Raw genomic sequence first — 23,078 nt, 5'->3', positions numbered from 1 at the left:
CTGTCGGGCAGCTGGTTAAGATTTGTTTTTCATGACAATGTTGACATCAAAATTCTCCACTAATCCCATATTAAAATTTTACTGGACTTCTTTGTTACTTTGCACAGCTCTAATGAAAGAACTGGGAAAATATTTTAGAGGCTGGAAGTCATCTCCCTGAAGTTTTTATGTGTCACATTGGACATATTAAAGCTCTTCTCAAGCAAAACAAAACCAAACAATCATATGCCAAAACATTTTGAACACAAAATCACTACCAGATGAAGACAAAACAAAAAAGTTCATCTTCATTTTCCTGCTGCCTTTTTACTTTCATTTGAATAAGCTGCTGCATTTCTGTGAAATCTGTGTCTGTAAAGCTACAGCTCTGCTAACCCTTGTCATAAAATTGAATTTAAAGACAAATCCAATAATGTGGAACACCTTGTGTAGAAATTGTCACAATTAACCATCTTGGGCAAATAGATCTTAAGTATAGTGTTGTGAAAATATTTGTGTCGATATTGATCAGTGGCAAATTAGCAGGACTTTCAAAAAACTCAAAGAAAGCCATCTAATGATATAAAATGGACTTGAATTGGGTTTTCTGCTGGAAAGGTGTACTTTATAGTTATTCTCTACATAGGTAGGATTTCAGATAAATACTATACTTGTCTGAAAACATTCAGTCGTAATCTAAAATAACTTCCAGACTAAATAACGTGATAATGGTTTGGTCAGTCAATCATGTTTTCATTTTCAGTCCGTGGGTTGTTGTGCCACTGGTCCAATCAGTCCTAACTGGTGAAGTGGCGATTTTTGGAGGAGTTGGTAACAGATACTAAGAGGTGCAAACAATATCATGAGAAGTTTGTCAAATTGTCATGAACTTGACTTTTTACTTTAAAGACAGCTATCCTATTAGAAGATATGTTGTTAAAAAGTTCATCGACTTGGGATTTTGTTAGCCGTTTTTCGGAAAGGATGAACTCGGTTCTCAGTCTCTGCTTTTCTCAGGAGATGCTACTGCTGGAGGAAATGTCTGGGTCAAGTAAGTTGTATGCAAGTGGAAATGGTTTTTTTTTTTGTTTGTTTTTGTTTTATTCACTTAGCTTAAAAAAAACAACTAGAACAAAGGCAGCTATCTTAAGGCAACACGATTATGGGTTATTCTTCCAGCCACGTTGATGTGGTCAGGGGCAGCACACAGTCAGTGTTGAAATACACAAGCCTTTTAGCCACTGGCTAATTTGCAGATAAATCCCTGGTTGAGCTCCTCAGCCCCTGGTTGGGCTTTCTGGTCAGTGGTTTGGCTTTTCCCCATCTGATTTGGCTTTTCTATCGACAGATTCATCCAAAAAGACAGATGGATTCTGTTTGAACTGAGCATCAATGGTGGGTAAAACTGATTACCTTTTACTGCAGCCTGTCTCCTTGATTCACATTGTTGAATTTTTTTTTTCCCCCAACAACACATTCATTTGTGTTGCATTTTCTCATTTGGTCTTTGGTTCTGGAAGTACTTTTCTTCATTTATTCATTGTTTTATATGATAGTTGTCAAAAGATGCATGTCCCTTCTTAATGTTTGGGCATTTTAGTGTTTAATCTACATCTTTTTGGAATTGTTTTGTAAATATTTTATTGTATTTAAATGGTGACAGGTTTTTTGTTTGCAAGGCAGATCTACCTAATCGAACTAATAGTCAGCTTACCTAGCCTTACCTTTCTTAAACACTGAAAACTCATCTTTGGTTTGAGATTGGGGGTTAATTAAGTGTTTGTGTAGCATTTTTAAAAAATAAAATAAACTATTTGTAATTTATTTGGGTGCAATTGTGTAGTACTTCCATACTGTAGGCTACTTCTACAGTATGGAAGTAGCCCAGCTGTGTGGTGGTCCCATCAGTTCACCCCAGAGTTTTTACAAACTAAGCGCTTAATCAAAGGAAGCATGAGTCTGAATAGTTTTGTGTGTCCCTGTTTCCACGGTGACCTCTGCAAATCACCAGACCCGTTTCCAACATGTATCTACAATACTTAAGACCTCAACAGCACAATTAGCACTAGCTTTCTTATCTTACATTAGATGATGAAATGCTATTGTCACCATTTGCCTAACTTTGCCAGAGTAATATTTAATTTCTAATCATTTATTTCATAAAGCTGTTAATTTAATTAACCAAGCAACAGATTATTGAACTGTCCATAAAGGTCTTCCTCCAACGCTTCGTATACTGAGTATTAAAGTAAAGCAGCAGTCAGAAGCTAAGCAGGAACCATCTTTGTATGTTCAATCAGGTCAGCCAGTCATTAAAGACAAAAACAGCTAAAACTTGTCTCTAACATTGCAGCCAGAATGACAAAATATTTGATTTGTGAACTGGATCTCAAACGTCTATTAGAGTTTAAGTTATTACCAATAACTCTACAGAAAAGGCAGAGTTTTATTCTCTCTGATTCTTTATTGCTCACTAACTAGTTTCTTGGAAATGTTAAATTAAATAGAATTCACATGTACAAATTGAAAGAGTCAACAGTCTGGTTTTTTTTTTCTTCTCTACTCGCATGATTTCACATATTACATGGGATGTTTTTCTGCGTCTATTAATTTGCTTTTTCCAAGCAGAGATTAGCTCAGCCTTTCCAGATGACAGGGCTGGAAACAGAAACAGTAGATCGACTCACTTACCTTGTTGTATTTTTATCCTCTGAATCATTTTTTACTAAATCAACCATATAATCTGGATAATCAATCAAGCTTGTTTGTAAAGTACTTTTCAACATCAATCAGTTTTAAGTGCTTTACATCATAAAAACACAAACAAGAAGTGGCAAAACATCATACAGTCACCAATCTGAGAACAAATATTACATTTTGTGCCATGATCAAAAACATCAATACAAATCATATATGTTGGTCAATTGTTCCATTAATCATGGTTCAAAAAAGTGAGTTTTTAGTCTTGATTTAAAGGAACTGAGTGTGGACCAGAACCAGAAGATGAGTGCTTCATTGGTTCTTACGATGGAAAGAAGTCAAGCAAAGTGGTCAACAATGAATATGAATCTTAAATGCTTTTGTTTGTTTCTGTTTGCCCCCATCTCACACCACGCAAAGTGTGGGTTGCGTAAATGTAGGTGCGTGAATAAGTGGATGAAAGTTGTAGAACTTTACCAGCTGCAACGTCGCGTGAAAAAATAAGACTTGACCAAGTAGGGATGGACTGACCTGTCTTTGAGTCCTCTTCTTCCAGCTCCTTGGCCTCTTCGGCTGTGGGGAGAAAGAGGTTCCATTATCAGCGGGAGCCACAGCACAAAGCCGGAGCACCATGGCGTCATTTCATTGCAAGTCAACAGCGAGCGGATCCTTCACAGCTCGAAGGACAAGCTGTGATAAAAAGAGCTATACGACGACGATGCCGCTACACAATGCTTCCCCATCACATCATACACACACACACACACACACCCCATACCCCCCCCCCACCCCCTCACACACACACACGCTGAGTCACGTCCAGCCTTTAACCTCCTATCATGCACTTTCACAAAGACTCTAATCACATTAGACTTTAGCTGCTGGCTTTCAGAAAACCCACGGTCAACACAGTAAGGCAGGGGGTGTGGGGTAAGTGATGGCTGTCACAGGACATGCATGTGGATATGGGCTAAAAATATCCGCCTGCATGTGTTCAAGACATGGATCTGCATTCTCTGTAGCTTCAGAATAAACTCTTTACAGAGCAAAACTAAATGCCAGAGCAACTAAATTTATGTGTTTCAACATCGACGCATTTTAGCGCAATTTTCCTCGAACTCCGACTGCCGAGACTGGTGTCCTCTTGGGAAATTAATAAAAGAAATCTTGTTATGAAAGCGGCAGCACAAAGTGTTGCATTTCGAGATTCAAACAGCCTGCGCATGTATATATTTAAAGCGCCTTCCACTGTGTGCTCCGTATGAAATCGATACCTCGCAATGTTAATATTGCAGGTTTATGGATTCTAATGTGGAGTTGTGCAGTTCTCTGGAACAAAAATCGCCAATATTGTGTTTGCAACTTCAATGCAAAAAGGAAGCAAAAATATTTTGTGGAGAAAAATATAAATGCAAAAATGCCCCGCTCACACTGCTTCACAAACTCGGAATTGCAGTGTAAAATTACCGCAAGATGCATGAAGCCTTTTCCGCTCCACCGACCATCTTAGCAGTGTGGCAGTGGCAGAAGTACCTCAGGGGAAGATGCTTTGACAGGAGAGTGACGCTCATTTAAAGGCACCTTAAGGTCAGGGTGAATATGAGGGCAGTCAGAGAGAAGTGACTGAGAGCTGCCTCCGTCGTACACAGAGTGAAACAACTTCAAACCCCAGCTGGCTGCATTTACAACATGTGGCGGCGAGAAAGAGGGCAGCTACTGCTCGAGTGGGAAAGATGGACGAAGTGCATAAACAAACGGAGAGTTAGAAGGAGGGAAATCAGCAGCTAGCCGAAGCCAGAAGGATGTTAATGTTTTGTGTCGTCCTTCATTCTGCATATGATTTTTATTTGATTAAATATTGACGCTAGTTAATAAATGTAACTTTCTAAATCGGTGCCTTTAAGAGTTCAAGTTCAACCCCAGGAAATACTAAATATGGTAGGAAACACACCGCGCCCTGAACACATCGTCTCAACAGTTAAACATGGTGGTGGTCTCATCATGCCGTGGGACTGCTTTTCTTCATTAGAGACACGGGAGAAGCTCAGAGTTAATGGGAATATGGAATGGCGTGAATAGAAGGTTATCGTAAAATAAAACTAGTTAGATGTTGAAAAGGTTTGAGATTCAAGTTCCAGTAGAATAATGCATTTCTAAACACACTATATCACGGGTTTAAACTAGTGGTCAATTAACATTGGTTTAAGTCACAAACTACTTTTTTATTTATCATGATTATAGAACTCAAGACAATGCATTTCTTCTCCTTTTGTAAATGAAGAAAATCTAATATCTAAAAATAGAAATGAAACTGCTCCTCCTTGATTTAGTCATAGAACAATACATTATTCTATGGTAAGTGGACCAAATTGTGCTGTGAATTTGTGGTGCTGAACATGATGTATTTGGTAAGACAAGGGAGAAATGGCTCTTAAAGGTGAAGGTTGCTGATCTGTAGGCCGATCCATGTAATCAATCGGCCTCTTCAAAATCCAGACCTGGATCAAATTGATCGTTTGGGACAAGACTTTAAAATTGTCGTTCACAGATGCTTTCCTTCAAATCTAACTGAGTTTGAACTACTTTGCAGAGGAAATTAGGCAGAAATGTCACTCTCTACACATGGGAAAGCTGGAAGAGAGATACCCCCAAAGACTTTGAGCTGTAATTGCAGCAACATATGGTTCCATGAAGTACAGACACAGAGAGGCCTGTCACAATAACAAACTGTGTTAGATGATAAATTGTTCCAGAAGTCATTGCGATAAATGACAATATTGTTCTTTTGACATCATTTCCAAGTATTATAATGGTAATAGTATATTAGTGCAAGAATATATTCTCAAATATCATTAAACTTTAAATTCTGATGAATATTTTACACTGGAACTGGAAGATATTTTAAATGTCCAAAATAAACAAACAAAACAACAGAAACAACAAATACAATGAATTTATTGTAACTGTCCATCAAAAAAGGGCTTGTTTAGACCAAAACACCAGACTGAAGACTTTTATCATCCAGTTTATGATAGAGAGAGAGAAGAAACAAACAATAAATCATGCAAATGAAAATTATTGAGCTAATTTTAATCTATCATGCAAATATTATTGATTTATTGCTTACAGTGACAAGCCTAGATATGAATTTCAGATTGTAATTTGTAAATAAATCTTAACACAACAACAAAGGTGGAAAGAACATGGAAAAAGTTGAAACGATGAAAAGTTCAAAGAGCCTGAATGCTTTTACAAGGCCTTGTATGCCGATTTGAGGTTCGGTTAATTATTTCTTGCACCACAGACACACATAAACGTATATGTGCATTAGGACACAAAGCTTTATGAATCCTGCAATTGAGCAGCATGTCTGAATAATTATATACTTTTCAAAACCAGCTCTTCGTAAACAAAGACATAATCATGTGTTGCTTTCCTAAAAAGCTTTTTTTTTAGCCAGTGTTTTGGTCGGAAATGACACAGACGACCAATATTAGTTATTCCATTTGAGTCACATGCACACACAGCTGATCAATGATAGCATTTGGCCCGAAGCAAAGCTTATTTACCAAAAGGTTAACCTCTGTGAAACATGTGTGCCCCATTGTTAAAAGCCCACAGCAGGGTGCGGGGAGCGGGGCAGGGGGAGAAACACAGAGCCTCCGATATGAGCTATTTTTCACACACGGGGCGGTGGGATCTGTCCCATGTCGATTCTGCATGATCCCAAGAGAAGGTTTGATTAGATCACATGCTTGTCTGAATGTAAAAAGAGCTTAAGAGTGATGGATGACTGACTTCGGTTAGGGCCAGTGGAGGCATGCGCAGCCTCCTTTACGCAGTCATTATATAAAGATGTCCAAGGAGGTAATAGAATATCTAAGAGAACAGAGCCACGCTGGCGCTCAGACACACACTGACACTGACTCGGGGAAAAACTGCAATACCACAAACTGCTCTGCTCTGTTATGATACCCATTCTGGTGCGCCACATTGATTATGACAGGGAAGAAAAATGACTTACCCACTTCTCTACGTTTACTGACCTTTCCCGCCCTCCCTATCCAGTCACAGTGAAGAGAGAGTCAACTTCAATCTGGTTAGGCCAGAGAATACCATTAAAAGATGAGACAACCACAATTAGTTTGCACGTCTGTGTTTTGCTGCCCCGCCGCAGCACTAGATGTGTGTTTCTGAGCCCATTCTTCCCTTCCATATTCATAGGCAATCCCTCCCATCAGGATTATAATAGTCTGCGCGATTGTAAAGAACGTGTTCAGGTCTGTGACTGGAAAAACCCTTAAGGCTCCAGAAGCACTGCTGGCAGGGGACACACACAAAAAAAAAGATTTAACATTTCAATAAGGCAGAAAGTGGACGACCACAAAATGAATCCCGCCTTCAGTGTTCGAGCTGCAGGCGAGGGAATCAGCACCTCATCTAGTCCAGCTGAAGAAAAGGGGGGCCCACAACCCTCGGAGGCCCTCGCCAGTGGGAGGAACTGCATTATATTTCTCTCTTTCCATTTCATTTGATTTCATATGTTCTGTGCAGCTATTTACTCTTTCCTCTGAGTCTGTGTCACTTCCATATTTATTTTTAAACCTCTGGGCCCTGGTGCAGACTCTGGCTGACCTTTATTTAAATGTCTCCTCCACTCTGAGCAGAACTCATTACGGCAGAGCTGGTGGCTTTGCAGTATATATCTCATTTCAAAACTTTTTCCTTCTGCACTTGCGGGGACACTCGGCTATTCTGCGACGCTAATTACTGGACCCGAGTAATGATGCTCCTCCCTGTCATAGATACGTGTCCCGCCATTCAAAATCCTGCTATGTGCATTAAGTCAAACTCCCTCTGGATTCTCAAAGTTCCTTGATCGGCTAACATCCCATCACTGCTTACAGTTCAGTTTTTTGTGCTCCTCTTGTGCATCCCCTCGCCCGACGCCACAACACATGTAAGTGCTGTTGACACATTACTGGAGGACTTGAACGAATGTTGTATGGATGCAACACATTACTCCTTTTTTTAGTTATTGATCAATCTATGGATTTATCTGTTAATCTGATTTTTTTAAAATCCCATTCTGCTGATTGTTTTATTTAAGCCTTTTTTTTTTTTACAATATTAGAAATACTTTAAAAGTTGTAAATAAATAATTCACTTTCTTTTTAAAATAAAAAATAAGGATTTTATTGCCTGAAATGCAGTAAATGCAGTAGGGCGACTGTGTCTCTATGGTAGAGTAGTCGTCTTGCGATCGGAAGGTTGTAGGTTCGATTCCAGCTTCCTCCTGCCACATGTCGATGTGTACAACTTAAGTACGACTTTAATCTAAGGCTACGTTCGCACAGCAGGTCTTGATGTTCAATTTTGATTTTGTGCTGAAATCTTTTCTTTTTTTTTCTTTGTTTGTTTAATTCTACCGAATGTTGTGAACATAATTGAACTACAGTGTGAACGGCTTATGACTCCAAGGCGCAGAAGAAGAACACCAGGGGGGTGAAATGGTGGGAATGGTGCCGTTTAGCCTGCTATGAAAAACATTTGATTTGGGTTGCATTCGCCTGCTGTGTCAACGTAGCCTAAGTCTGCAACTTGATTCACCTTTTCTGGCTCGTGATAAGCACGGCAGCCCCCCAGATAATGATTTCAATACCAAATCTCAACTGTATCATCAACAGTAAACAGAAACAAAATACAAAGGGCTTACCCCTGCACCTGCTTTTTTTTTTTTCTCCTACCTTCTCTCCTGGCCTCCTCACAGCTTTCCTTGATCTTCCTTCGGCAGACAGCAGCCAGAGCGATGAGCAGGCCCAGCAGACACACGGCCAGGCCTACAGTAACCCACAGAGCCACCGGAGGGAAAGCAATGTTCTGACCTGAAGCAAAGAGGGCAGAGGGGGAGAAATGGGCAGAGAAATTACAACCTTTCTATTCAGTCTTGCAGAGCTAAAATAAGAGTGCACCTATCACAACATCCATCACCATTAGTCTGCTACTTGGCAGTTTTTCAAAGCTGAAATTGCGAGAAATGTATAAATAATCCATCCTGCAAAACTTGCAGGGCACATCTTTAGGATATGACTTATGGCTTTTGGTGAACGCTTCCATATCCTTGTTGCATTCATTTTTGAGAACACCTGAGAAGCAAGAAACGACAAAAACTACAAAGGCATGGGTACCTTTGTTTAATGTGAACAGAGAAAGAGTTTCTAATTAAGACTTCTGAGTCGTGCAACTGTGTCCAGATGGCAGATAGCTCACCAGTCGCACAAAGCTGTGTTGTCCTTTCACTCCGAAAGCACTGGCAGAGCTTTCAGATGATGTTGACACTATCATACCCCCTGCCTTCTGCTACACATTGCTCAGATGTCAGATGTAAGTTCTGATGTTGCTGCTTTAATATCCTCCCGTTTCTTAATATTCCCATGGCAGTTGTGGAAAGCACAACCTGGGCATTTTGTGAAAAAGCAAAGGTGCTTGTAATTGCATTCTCTTCCCCCACCCCTCCAAATAGGTTGACTAAAATGTTGTCCAGCTCGTTTGCGTGTAGTAGATTATTTCAAGGAGGCACCTCAAATTACTAGCAAAAAGACTAAAAAAAACCAAAACAAAGCAAAACATTTTCACACACGTGTGTTTTCAACCATACAACATTAAGATAACACTCAGCAACACGGAGTTATGCTAACATCCCCTTTGCAGACAATTAGCTGTCCAAGTTAGTCGGAGCGCCCTGGCAAACTGCAAACTGGTGAGGGGAAATAAAACCCGGTCAGCAAGACTAAAAAGATTTCAGACACAGCCAAATTTCCCAGGGGTATTCAAACCGAACAGAGGGAGAAGAAAGGCAGAAAACAGCAGAGCCACTAAATAGCTGTGGGTCGGGATGCGATGCATACAGTCTCTCTGAGTTACTCCGCTCCAGGCAGAAGGGGGGAAAAAATCTAAAAAATGAATGACATTGGAGAGACATAATGATGAGGCATTTGCCAGACCATGGAATCAGCTCTGATTTGGGACAGACTGCATTGCAACATGCACAATAATAATAATAATAATAATAATAATAATAATAATAATAATAATAAATCTCCACAGTGCATTTTGTTATGACGTAAATGCACCTGATGCAAAATAAAAAGGAAAGGTGCAAATACCTTTTGGGGATGGCAATATCATTTGTTCAGCCCTTTGGTCTTCTTTTCAGAAACTATTAGATGGACTGCCCTGACATTTCTGATTCCCTGCTATGAATCCTAATGACTTTGGGGAGTCGGTGCATTGCCCCTGACTTTTCTCGGAACCTATTGAGTGGAAGGCAATGAAATTCACCGTATTAATTCCTTTTAACTTTCCCTCAAATGCCAACATTGGATCAAATTTTCAACTTGTGCGACTGTGGTGGGTTTCATACATACTTGCAAAACTGCAACTGTTAGCTTTGTAACGGGAGAACATAGTCGTTATTATTACTCCTTTAGAACAGGATATTCACTGTGAAAATGTATTTCATTGTTTATAATTTGCACCCAGTGTATTAGGTATATCTGTTTCTTGCTTGCTGGTGCGAAAGGGGTAAAAGAAAATAGCAGTTATTAATATTCCATTAAAAGTTCTGTTATTCTTGTGGGATACCACAAAAACGTGACAAAGAAGCACTCTGATTATTTGATGAAAGCTTTTTAAGATAACAGAGAAGAGAGGAGGAGAAAATATTAATTTGGAATGTCTCATGTTTCTTCAATTTTTTAAAAATGGGATACAATGTTCCCAATGTATCCAGAGGCAGATGTATTTCAATGTAAAAGGAGCAAATGATAGAAATTAACTCTAAAAGAAAAAGTAAGCACAGAGGTCGCGCTCACACTTAAGTCCACATGAATTAAAAAAGTCAAACAAATCAACTTACAGCAATTTGGACACCAAAAGGAGGCAAAATCGTCTAACAGTATGTCAGACTAAAATATTTTAGTCTGACATACTAAAATGTTTAGTCAGTATGTCCGTAAATAGGAGTATTTACAGAGACAGAATAATGACAGCTTAAGAATTATTAGCTCACCGGTGGAAAAAACAATATATACACAGCTTTATATATTTTAAGGTCTTTCTGGCATGTGTTAGCTCAAACAGAGTTCTTTTAAGGTGCGTACATGATCCAATGAAGTGTTTCGTGATGCTGGTCTTGCAAAGCAGGATAAACAACCAAATGTCAGAGAGAAAAGAGAAAATCTGGAAAGTCAATCCTGTCATTTTGATGAAACTGTGCAAGACTCCCGAGGCAAGCCATGACTGATGAGGCTGTGGCTCTCTGTCCAGTGAGTGCTTCACTATGCTATATTTAAAGAATGACCATCTGAAAGCCCCACAAGCAGCGAAGCCACAAAACATGTATGAAAGAGCAATAGTCATACCCACGCTGTTCATGTCACTCGAAGTCGAAAATGTAACAGATGTGTCTGCGTCTTTGTGATGAGTAAAGAAGGTGCAGAGCTTTTTGTTTTCATGGTCTCTCTCATTCTCTGTTCTTCTCTCTCACACCTTCCCACCACCCTCTCCCTCCCTCAAGGCAGACTGATAAAGACAAATGCCATAGTCCGCTATCATTGCAATGCCTAGGCCCCAAGGGCTGCAGGGTCATATTTTTCTTTCTCTCTTGTTTGATGATGTGATTTTGTTTTCTTCAGAAATAGATTTGTCTCTAATGGCTCTGTTTACCTATCCTTTTCCCCCCCCTCTTTTTCCCATTCCCTCTATGCCAGGAGAAGAATGGAGTCCTTTGGGCTCTAACGTGACATTATCCAGAGACTTCAGACTTAAAGAGCCGCTCCAAACAGAAATAACTTCACTTTTTTCATTCATTGGTATGTACAGCATCGTTTGGAGGCACCTAATGAAAAGATTTAAACGACACGGTGGTGACTGGGCATAATGTCGCAATTGACACATTTCTACACTTGTCTGTAGTTTTTGATGTGAATTGAAGCATTATGTATTCTGTCATAAAACTTGTGTTCAGTGACAACATGCCAACAGGCAAAGCGTTCCAAAGGGTCCATATGTAATGGACAACAAAAAGCATAACCAAAACTCACAATATCCATTTTTCATTATTCACTAAAAAATGTGACTACTTGTGGATATTTTCAGAAATATTCAAGAGGAAATGCTACTTGACACGGCATTGGCTGGAGTCTCAAGCAGATCTAAGAGCACCATCCATTTTCTTTAGCGCTGATTACCTGAACCTAAAAATGGAGATAATGAAGACTATAGATGTTAACTTATTTGGCAGCGCTAAGACTGTTTCCACTGTGAGTATAAATCCATATTTAGGTATATTTCCTGTTTGTACTGCTTTAGGTAGTTATAAGCATTTTTTTGAGGAGGTTTCAGGCATCCACAAATTTTAGCTCTTTACAGACAGATGTGGTTCTGAACCTCTGCAGATACCAGAGATCTACTGTATATACAGTGGAAATAAAACAGTCCCAAAAAAGTGTCCCCTATTCTTATATCTGCCACCAAAGCAGACAGGACAGATCAAATAAAATACAGTCAATATTAGCTACGGTCCAAGACAAGTGGGCAGAAAGATCAGGCAAAGCATATTTCTTTGCTCTGATTTGTTATTAAACCATCTAATAAGTACAACAACTGCAACAGATATTTGTGTGATTGAGGGGAAATTACTCAGTCAGCGAGAGAGGAGAGAAGAAGCTCGAAGATGTCACAGCACCGCCTGAAAAAGAAACTGCAAATTAAAGAGAAAGAAAAACACAGAGCATTAACTGCGTCGTGACAGTGTAGCTTGTGCAGCAGAGCACTCCTGAAGGTTTCTGCTAACATCACACGTCCACATGCATGTCAACGGTAGGTGGCTGTGTGCAAGTTCTCACTGTGTCTGTACAAAATACACAAATTTGACAAAATGTTGAACCAGTAGGAGCTGCACTGATATTAATTACGTTACACACCAATCAGGCATAACATTATGACTGACAGGTGAAGCGAGTAACACTGATTAACCCTTCATCATTGTATTGATTAGCGCGTGCGATATATTAAACACCAAGTGAACATTGAGTCCTGTAAGTTGATGCGTCAATGCCTGAACGTACCGCTCCACATCCATGTCAGTGAGACATTTGGACCTCACAGTCTAGTACCCCCAGTTAGTCGTACTATCTTTACTTCTGTTGAACCACAGCTCTCCATTCAGAGATTTAGTTTTCCCTAAGGCTTTTGTTTTGGACAACGACGTGTTTAGGCCTGTCGCAATAAGCAATACATCAATTAATTGCATGAGAAAATAAAATTAACTCAATAATTTCCTTTTGCATGATTTATGATTTTTCTCTTGTCTCTATTTTTTTTACCAAAACTGGATGATAAAAAGTCTTCAGCTTTTTTTTTTTTTATCGCCCCGCAAGGGGTCTTTTTGTGGGCTCTAGTGTTCCTTTTTTCAAAGAAGGCCGACAGGAAAGGGGGAAGGAGAGGGGAGAAGACATGCGGTAAACGTCGTCGGGTCCGGGAGTCGAACAGCCGCGTTGAGGCTACTTTTGCCTGAATGTGGGTCGCGCTAACCCCTCCGCCACCACGGCACGCCCCCAAGTCTTTAGCTTTTTGCTTTGGTCTCAACTAGCCTTTTTTTTTTTTTGAAGGGCAAATTACACTTCGTCATTTTCTTTTTCATTTGTTATCTCTGTTGTTTTGTTTATTTATTTTGGATATTTGAATGTCTTCCAGATTCAATGTTAAATTTTCATTCGAATTTAAAGTTTATTGATCCTTGAGAATGTGTTTTTGCCATATTACCATTAATGCCTTTTCCATTATATTACTTGAAAATGGTCTCAAAACAACAATACTTGTCATTTGCCACAATAACTTTTGGGACAACGTATTGTGTCAGGCCTAGATGTGTTGGATTAACATAAACTGGCTCCTTTGGGGATTTCCCACATGTCTTACACACTGACTTACAGGACCAAAACGTTATTATGCAACTGGTCATAACTGTGTGTCTAATCAAAGAATATATAATGTTCTTCACCCCATCACAATATTCTGCTTAGATTTTTACATTTGTGTGACTAAAAGGAAGAGATACAAGCTGGAGAACCTAGAGATGAAGTTCAGCTTTTCTTGGGAAACAAAAGCAGAAGACTGGGCGTTTAATGCTCATCGAAGCAATCCAGATTCCTTGGATTTCAAAGGCTCTGAGGTTTTACAGTGCACTTTAGTTTTACAAGAACTGTGTCTGCAACAGAGAGGAGGCAGCAGTTTCCAAACATACGTAATGGTCTGGCTGTGTTATTTTTATTTTTCTGCTCCGCCCGACATAAAATATGATGCGTCGTGTCCATCCCTTGACACTTCTTATCGAGCACTGTCAATTTTATTTTAAAAATAGCAAAAAGATTTAATGGGTTATTATTGCAGGTCAATATTTGGAGCCTCCTTTATGTGCTGCATTAACCACCTGGAGCATGTCCTTGACGATTATGTCGATTATTATACAAGGCAGGACAGTTTTTGTGTTCTATAGAAGACCACAAAAGACTGAGATGGTAAGAAAAAAAAGATATTTACTGGGGGGGCCAAGCATGAGAATGATAAAACGCCACTTCCATATGGAGCCTCTAACACAGGACACAATGCCCGATATGAAGCTTCCTTAGTTTCTGGAAGACACTACAGGGGACAGAGAAGGGACCAGCTTAGGTATAGTTTGGGCTTCAGTGAATGTAAGAGCCAAGGTTTGCAGGATTTTTACAAGCCTGAGTGTTTTCTCTGCAGCACCTTTGGTGGAATAAAGTGTTTCTAAGACTCCCTTGCCTGTCATCTTGGTTCGGCGATGTGAAGACGGGAGAGATCAAAGCTGTTTTCTCTCTGTCACCCCAGTTTTACCTGCCTACAAGAAACCTCGCCTCTTAAGCTGGGACCAAAGGAGAATAATGTCCCTTGACAGAAGGATGGCTTCAGGCTGAGAAAGGCCTCAGGGCTCATTGCAGACAAGCTGAAAAGATGAGGAAGGAGGAAAGAAGAGTCAATTAGGTTTTTCTTTCACTGCCAGGATGAACAACCTGATCTTACCCTTTCTCTGTTTTAAAGTTGAGGAAAATAAAAGGTGGATCCAAAATGGAGATAAGCTGATCACAGAAAAGCAAGCTCTACCAGGGGCTAGCCCAGAAGTTGAACAAGGCCATTACCCTATTAAAGGGCTCATGCTTCCTGGAAGACTAGTGCTGTAAACTGTCATCAGTCACATGGCAATTTCTCAGATATTTCTGTGTAATAGTAGCATGAAATATGGTCACAAACATTCAGAAGGTCTAGAAAAAATAACCTTAGTGTCAACAGACATTGAATAGCTTCAGTTTTAGTCATGAACTTGTATTATCAACCTCAGAAGTGTCCATCAAAACCCTGGAATCCTCCTCACTCAGGCGCAGTGTGGAAACCTTGTGGCCACGCACACCAGCTGTTCACGTAATGTCTGGAACACCTCTCCTTGTGCGGCGAGGACAAGGAAGTGACTTGTACGGGGGGAAACTTGGCAAACTAAGATTAATGACGACAGGTTTCCGTCCTGTCAGCATCTTTGTTTGAGCCTTCGCTCTTTTTTTGCATTTCAGTAAATAGCTTTTCAGCAAAATGCTACCTCGGTGTCTTATTGGCATGCGGAGAGGTAATGTGCTCATCTCTAGGACAACCCACCGCCCATTTACTTACACAATTTGTTTGACATTATTGCCCTTCCCTTGAAGCTTTGGGCTTGAGGCAAACAAGAGTGTGTGATGTGCCGACTTGCACATTAAAACAGAGTAATGGCTCTGCATTTATAGGAATAAAGTTCCTAACAGCCCTCTTTTTTCTCAGCGGGAGAACTATAAAAGCCATCTGCTGGTGGTGGGGCAAGTGATGGAGGGTACATGAGGGAGTAAGGAGGATGAGTTAGTGATTCCATGAAGGTTGAAGGGACAGGATAAGGGGGTGAATGACCGAGTGACCCCAGCAGATGAAAACAAAAGTAGAACTGTGTTTACGCATGGCACTTAGCAAGGGGACTGACTGCCTGGATGCTGGAATGTGTCTCAATGAAGAAAGTAATTTTTGGTGTGACTCTAAACTTAGAGGCTGTTTCTGAGGCTCATTTAGGTGATCTTTCTCTGCAAGAAGTCTGGCTTGCACTCCAAAAGCAGTGCGCTTTTTAAGTGCAGGGTCATAGATTTAGAATGATGAGTTGATGTGGGAAGGCTGCCGCAGCAGTAAAGAGAGACAGGCTTTAATCTGGCTGATCAACAGGTGAATACTTTCTGCTATTCAAGGGTGCCGTGGCACTGAAAGATGCCTAAATGGAGACCTGGAGATCGAACAAACTTGAGGTCCGATTGGCAAGTTCGCCCAGACGTGAATTAGAGGACTGCAGTGTGTGCATACAAAACAAGACAATGTGGCGGCGGGAAATTAAGAGGTGGAGAAGTGAGTACTGTCGCCTGGCAGCTTTTCAGGTTGTGTGGAGTTTGACCGTTGAAGGTCAGGCGTGTCCCTCCCACATTTCAAAAACATACAAATGAAGGTAACTGGTGTCTTTAAACAAACTTAAGAAGTTTTGTCGGACAGTAACATGGTGTGAAAGGTACGCCAGGGTCAGAGGTCGAAAATAGACTTTTTTGTTTTTTTAATAACAGTATTAAAAAAAATTGGTCATGTTCGATTTTTACCCGTCAAATTCTAATCATATTAACATAGGCTATACGTAGCCGCATTTTTATGCGGTTTAGTTAATATTCACCTAGTTTAACCAAAAGCAGATCCCATCACACATAAAGCAGATAAATGCATCTGACTTTTTTGTCTGTAGTGACAAAAAACACTGTGGCTCCAACAACTAATAAATTTAATAAATTAAATTAAAGACTCCACTTTAATTACCAACACTTCACCCGCTGGGTCCTGAACGCACAGCCTCTCAAATTCCTCCTGGTCACATCTGCAGAGAAATCTGCGCTGGTTCATCAGTCAGTTGGATCTGCCTGATCCAAACCGATCAATTGAACTCTGCAAGTTTTTTACCTTGTGCGCGGTCCAGACGTGCGCTTTTACAAGGATTTTTTTTTTTTTTTTTTTTGCGTGGTTTCACTTCTCCGAAACGGACAGATGTTACGTCTGCCATGCTTGTCCTGAGCGCCGCTCTCTTTCTGGGTGCGGAAGGGTAATGTGAACAAAAAAAGACTCCATTTGTTAAAACTGCAGGATGAGTTAAGTTTAATTCTTCGCAGCAGCGGAGCCCGCATTGGTTGTGCAGCCGCAGCGCACTGCGCATGTTACGGTCTAAATAACTTCTGCACCATTATTTATTTCCTCAAGATAAACTGCCGGCTCCTCTGTTTACTATAGATGGATTAACACAATGTTGCATTCTGAACTAGAATTAAACGCGCCATTTCAACCAAAGGTTTGCAATGCGCTTCCTAACCAGACGCTCCAAACCGTTCGGTTCATAACTCTTCAACACGCTGTCAGCTCCCGGTCAGAAAGACGCATTTAGTTCAGTGTCCATGAGACGATATTCAGAAAGGATTTTTTTATTGATTGATTTTAGTTGCCTCTACGATGAACTCTTTGCGTAAAGTATATAAGGTCTGTGCATGGGCACCAGTCAGGGGTGCTTATTATAACCCGTCAAAATGACAGATGGGCTCCATATTTTCCTGTCGTTTAAAAAAATAGCCGGTCAAATAAATATTTGGTAAACGCGACCTCTGGCCTACAACTAAAAAAAAACAGTTGTATTGCTTTGAATCAATACAAATAATCAATAGAAATTGCTACAAATTTGATGGTGGTAAAGAAAAATTATGTCATGTTTCTTTCGCCTTCTTCTACATGTTTGCTGTTTCTCCTACATTGCTTGTTTAAAACTTTAATTAACCGCATACTGACCCCGTGTGCGCTTTTATGAGTATTATGGTGTGTGTGGTTATGGAAATTGACGGTCTGATGGGACAAATCCCCCTAGCCCTGTACGACCTTGAAATTTTTCATACTCCTCATGAGCATCGCACTAAGACCACTTTAGGGTAAAAAAAAAACAAACAAAAAAACACTTGTTGCTTTTCTGTAAAGGTCAGATTTGGAATGGGTAGGTGTTCTGTCGAGAGATTTTTCGACCTATGCTGGAGATCTCTATTACTTAAGTAAATACAAACACTAAAAGAATGACCGATACGTCTAACTGAAATTGTGCCAGCAGCTGAGAGACAGGTACAAATAATGTGAAGGTAAGACAGATGTGTCAGATTCATGGCTGAGGTCAATTTTCTCAACAGCTGAAGTGAAGCACATACCAAATAAGACTAGATAATTATCTGAACATAACGCTCCAAGACAACTGCAGGGCTGTTTGTGTTAACAGGACAGAGAGTCCATTACAGGGAAAGGGTTGTGAAAATGTGTAATAGCTCTGCTGTGGAGTATGTAAACATTAGCCTGCGGTGGAAGTGGGCAGAAGAACCAAAATAAACGTCACACTGGTTCAGATGCAGGCCCTGATCTGGATATGAAAACACCATTTGTTTTGATACAGAATGGATTTTAAATGTCACGTAAAAGTGCACCATGAGCATCAACTCCCTGGGAGTTACCCAATAAGCATAAGGCTCGGTTTCCTTCTAAAACAAACACGTATTTGCATGCTAAAAAAAAGAAAAAAGAAAAAGGGCCAAGTGAAGAAATTGAGTCAGACAGCTCAATTGAGAGAAACAAGCCATGAGGAAACCTGTCAGGAAGTGAAAAGAATATTTGAAAATGTGCCACAAGCAGCAGAAAGCAGGCAGACCCGTCCAAATGATAGGACAAGTCAGCTGTCGAAGGCAGCATGGCAAAAAAAATAAAAGATAAATAAAAATATTGATTTGTGGTACTTGAAAAAGACTTTCAAGCATTTAACCCAAAAAAAATTTCACATGTGTAGTGCACTACACATGTGAAAAAGCAGTAGATGACAAGCATGCACACGCATACAGTGTCAGCTGCACAGTGTGATAAGCTTTTTGGCACGCTATCTCTCCTCTACATTTGTTGTAAACTGCAACGGCAGATCATAAGCGATTATAACTTTAGGTAATTATACAATTAGTCTTGCAGCAGAGTTTGTTTCGCCTCTTAACACGCGCAAGCAAATGAAATGAGAAAAATACAACGTGACATATGCCGTTACCATCAGTTTGGAAAATACACTTCTGAATAAATTTTGTACCGAGCTGTCGGTGGATGACTTTATACTCTCGCAAACACCCCGCCCACCTCATCAAACACCAGCCAAGCTAACTGTCTCCCAGCCTCCCTCTCGTCACATTCTGCCCCGCTGGGGCCTCAATTAAAAACTCTTCTGATGTCAAGTAACTGACAGAGAGTCCATCACTTTTGCACATCCTTCTCCGCCGAGAGTGGCATTAAGATGTTGGAGGCAGAGTGGACTATTGATCTTTTTTTTTTTCTTCTTCTTCTTCTTCTTTTTTTGGGTTCCTCAATTTCTTTTACCGAGCCAGATTTGCGAGGCAGGTCAGACATTGGTGTAATAATCTCTTTACAATGTAGTGTTGTATAAAATTTCCATTAGCTTGAAAATAAGAGATGCCCGTAAAGGGTGCTGCGGACGACGTGGAGGAGACAATTAGTGACAGCTTTCTGAGCCAAAACAGCCTATCTGGCTGGTTGATGCTGCCAATTAGAGGATCCGACACTGAAGTGTCAAAGACAATAAGGTATAAAAGGATTGAAGCAACATCCAAGACCCATTTAGTTCCTCTTACAGAAGCATCATACAACCATTTTAGAAGAGATGGTTAACTGTGATAAAGCTTGATCCTATAGTGGTTTTTTGCTGATAGTTAATTGTTGTGCTCATCTAAATTTGCATATTTACAAATGTGTGAAAACTCTGGCTGTATAGATTCAAAAAAAAAAGTTTTTCAGTAGGATCATGTCAGCACTCTGAGACGCCGCTCTTAAAAAAAAAGAGAGAAATCACTGTTTTTGGTCCCAAAAAGCACTTAATTAGACTCAATAAGGGTGCTACCATTATTTTTGAAAAAGTTGCTAGAGAAATGTGTTTCCTGCCAAAACCCACTAAAATTATATTAATTCTAGTGGGTCAGATTATTGTGCTGGAAAGTGAATCGGGGAGCTCCAGTTCTGACCAACACCAGAAAATCAGATCATATCTATGGCTGCACAACGTCAGAAAGTCCTCTGATGGTGATAGTATTGGTAAATATTGCAATGATGAAATCAGCTGCACTATGTCTATTTTCTCCCTTCCTCTGTTTCCTTGATGTGGAAACCTGAGATGTGAGAAATATGACTCCATTAAGCTCAGACGGACACAATTTTTATCTGTTGCAGCTTTTCTACAAAACTCATCTTATCAGCTATTTTTTTATGCATTTTACTCCTCCCCCCAACATGATAAGTACATTTTACTTTACGTTTTTCAATATACTTTTTTTTCTTAAATGAAAATTTCTTTTCCGCTGTTCCTTTTATTTTTTTATTGATTAAGTCCCTTGAATTACAACATGTATAAATAGTGTTATAAAGACCAGCCTGCCTTGCCTGTATACACAACACTCTTGTACACTATATTTCCAGTAATAAAATATAATAAATTGACTTTTTTTAATTATTCAGAGTTAAGCAACTAAAACGTCACTCAGATTGTGAATGAGCCACAACTCCACCAAGCGTATTGAAATGGTCTTTTCTACTCTGCAGACACCGTTATGTATGCACCTTATTGCTGAAACAACCCCTACGTTGCATCAGAGTAGTGCAAAAAGGGTGTGAAATATCGTCCAGAATTTGAACTTTAAAATAATACTTATTGAAGCATCCATGTAAAGTTAGGTTGGAATATCAACCAGTAGCTGAATTAGGGTTTTCTTAATTATGCTACAAAGCTGTAATTACCCAGCAACATAACAACTGTTGGACCATTTTTCTGTCCCAAATTTCCCTAAATTTATGTAAAACGTTTGAAACAAATTTCTAACTTTGAAATGACGCATTTGAGGACTGATGGTCGTTTGTGATAAAAACAGGGACGTAGCTGAAAGGAGGAGTGCTTGCATGATAAAATCTCTGAATACAAATTAGCAAGGATGTCAGCTAAACCCTGTATCACAAACAAAGCGCAAGGTCTACCCACACATCACATTAAAGAACCACACGATCCTCTTCAAAGAGCCCAAGTTCTTAGTATGCTTCCCTTACTGCGGTATTACTGGGAGAATATATAATGACAGCTTTTTAAAAAAGACATGTCTTTGCCTAAGGCTCTCATTATAAAACAGCATTTTTCATTTTCCTCAGCTGCAGTCTTTGGTGGATATAGGGGAGACAGATGAATATCCTCAAAGCACTCAAGTTAGGCCACGCTCAGACTCTGTTGCAGGTCAAATCAGACTTGTTAGCCGTTCATCTTATGAACACAACCAAACTTGTACACTGTTTATTGTGTTGCTCAGATGGGAATAAAACACAGTCAGATACATTTAGATGAATAATTTTGAGTCCAGAGCCAAAATGCCACATATAATTCAGCCTCTATTTAACACGATGTGTACAGATAGTTTTTTGCTTTGATGTTTCACTGCAAATTATGGCTGCATTAGGTTGTAAAGGAGAACACCAACTAAAGTCGACAAAAACTGCTGCATCATCTGCCACAACCATCAACCAGTTGAACCAGTTAGGCTCACCACCAGCAGCACAGTTTATAATGACCATCATTCCAGCCAAAACCAGCAGGATGAAGTTCAAATCTAGCAATTTTAAGCACATTCATAAGGAATCTGTGGTACATTAAGATTAAGTTACACTTTGGACCAAAAATGTTCATACCCCATGCAGATTTTGATTACTCAAATTACTTTCATTTCATCGAGAACTTTGCTTAAATTAGTTAGTTCACAAATCTTAACAAGATTCAACTTTTGGAAAAGTAGAATCAGATTACAAAAACATTGTTTTTGTTTAATTCAAACCAATGTCACATTGAAAATTATTATTACCGTCCTCAATATGCAATAACAGTTATGCTTGCAATTACACCAGTCAAATTCCTCTTGAATTTTTTTTACCAGCTTCTTGCATGTTTTCCCTGTCATTGTTAGCAATGTATCTTAGATGAGCTCCAACTCTCTGAGACTGGAAGGCCTACTTGCCATCACCTTAATCTTTAGTTCCCCCCACAGATTCTCTATCAAGCCTTTGCCAAGAAGCCAAACCCAACCTCTAACTGGAGCCAGAGTTTTCTTAGAAGCAGTTCTTTGTGTTTCCAACTCCCAAACTCTTGCTCTGATCCCAAGAACCTGGAGCTAACCTAGCAGAGCTCTGTTGCAGGGCCACAGGAAAGAATCGCTTTTATAGGGAGACAAATGTGGGTTCATGGGGAACGACGGTGTTTTGATTTGTTTCCAAACAAAAACACAGTAAAAACTCAGAGCTTAAGTAATGATGAAATGTCAAGTCAGCACCTGAATAACACAATCCGATTGTCTTATCTTCCTGAAGTTCATTTTGAAATCACAATCACAGAAGTTCATTAGGTCACGGCTAAGCTTCACTCAATCCATAAACACAATTTCTTATTCAGTCTGTTCACACGTTCAGTCTTTTAATACCATCTCTTATGGTGTTGATGAATCTTGCTCCCAAAGTTGCGTTTAGCTCCAGTTTGAGATCAACTTATTTTATTTTAGAAGAATTCACAAAGTGTTTATAAACACATTAATAAATTGAGCGCATGAATAATTTGATCTGTGTAGTTAGACTTTCTCTATGGATTACAATACCATACAAAATAATCACCTAATCAAATGGTATTGATTGGGTTGTATAAGTGCAAAATGTTTATTATTTTTGACTATCTTCTGTCTTTGTTATCATTCTACACAACTAAAATAATATGAATCCAATGTAAGACCCAAAGAGTCAGTACAGCATTTAAATTCTGGGGAAAAAACCAACATAATAACGTGCTTAATATATTGCTTAAGTATATACAGAACTCTAATGGAACAAACATACATACATATTTATACATAGACAAATGTGATGTGGCTCAATATATTTGCAGAGTAATGTCCACATGCTCCTCTTTTGAAGAGACACTGCCTCCCGAAGAGCAGATAAATGTTTGCCCAGGTATCCGACGACTACATGGTGTGAGCATGGATTTATCTATAATAGAATCCAGTTCTAATAGTCTCACAGTTAACCCTATACGTGTCCTCTAGCAGGGGTATGACAAAACAACACAGAAACGAGCTGTACTTTACCCAAACACACCTCAATGATTCCTATAGGGAGACGTGTTG

At 39.6% G+C, this 23,078-nt stretch overlaps 1 protein-coding gene across 2 annotated transcripts in view; it reads right to left on the bottom strand.

Moving 5' to 3' along the window:
- cd276 (CD276 molecule) overlaps positions 1–23,078 on the bottom strand; it is an 87,359-nt gene that overhangs the window by 19,149 nt on the left and 45,132 nt on the right. For both annotated transcript variants that reach the window (XM_028015459.1, XM_028015460.1), the window contains exons 5-6: positions 8,427–8,564; positions 3,211–3,252 (exon numbers count right to left, since the gene is read on the bottom strand). In XM_028015459.1, coding sequence (XP_027871260.1) covers positions 3,211–3,252; positions 8,427–8,564 — 180 coding nt within the window. The remainder of the gene's footprint in view (positions 1–3,210; positions 3,253–8,426; positions 8,565–23,078) is intronic.

Source organism: Xiphophorus couchianus, chromosome 4 (genome assembly GCF_001444195.1).
Source record: "Xiphophorus couchianus chromosome 4, X_couchianus-1.0, whole genome shotgun sequence".
NCBI lineage: Eukaryota > Metazoa > Chordata > Actinopteri > Cyprinodontiformes > Poeciliidae > Xiphophorus > Xiphophorus couchianus.
This window is presented reverse-complemented; position numbering and strand designations above follow the sequence as displayed.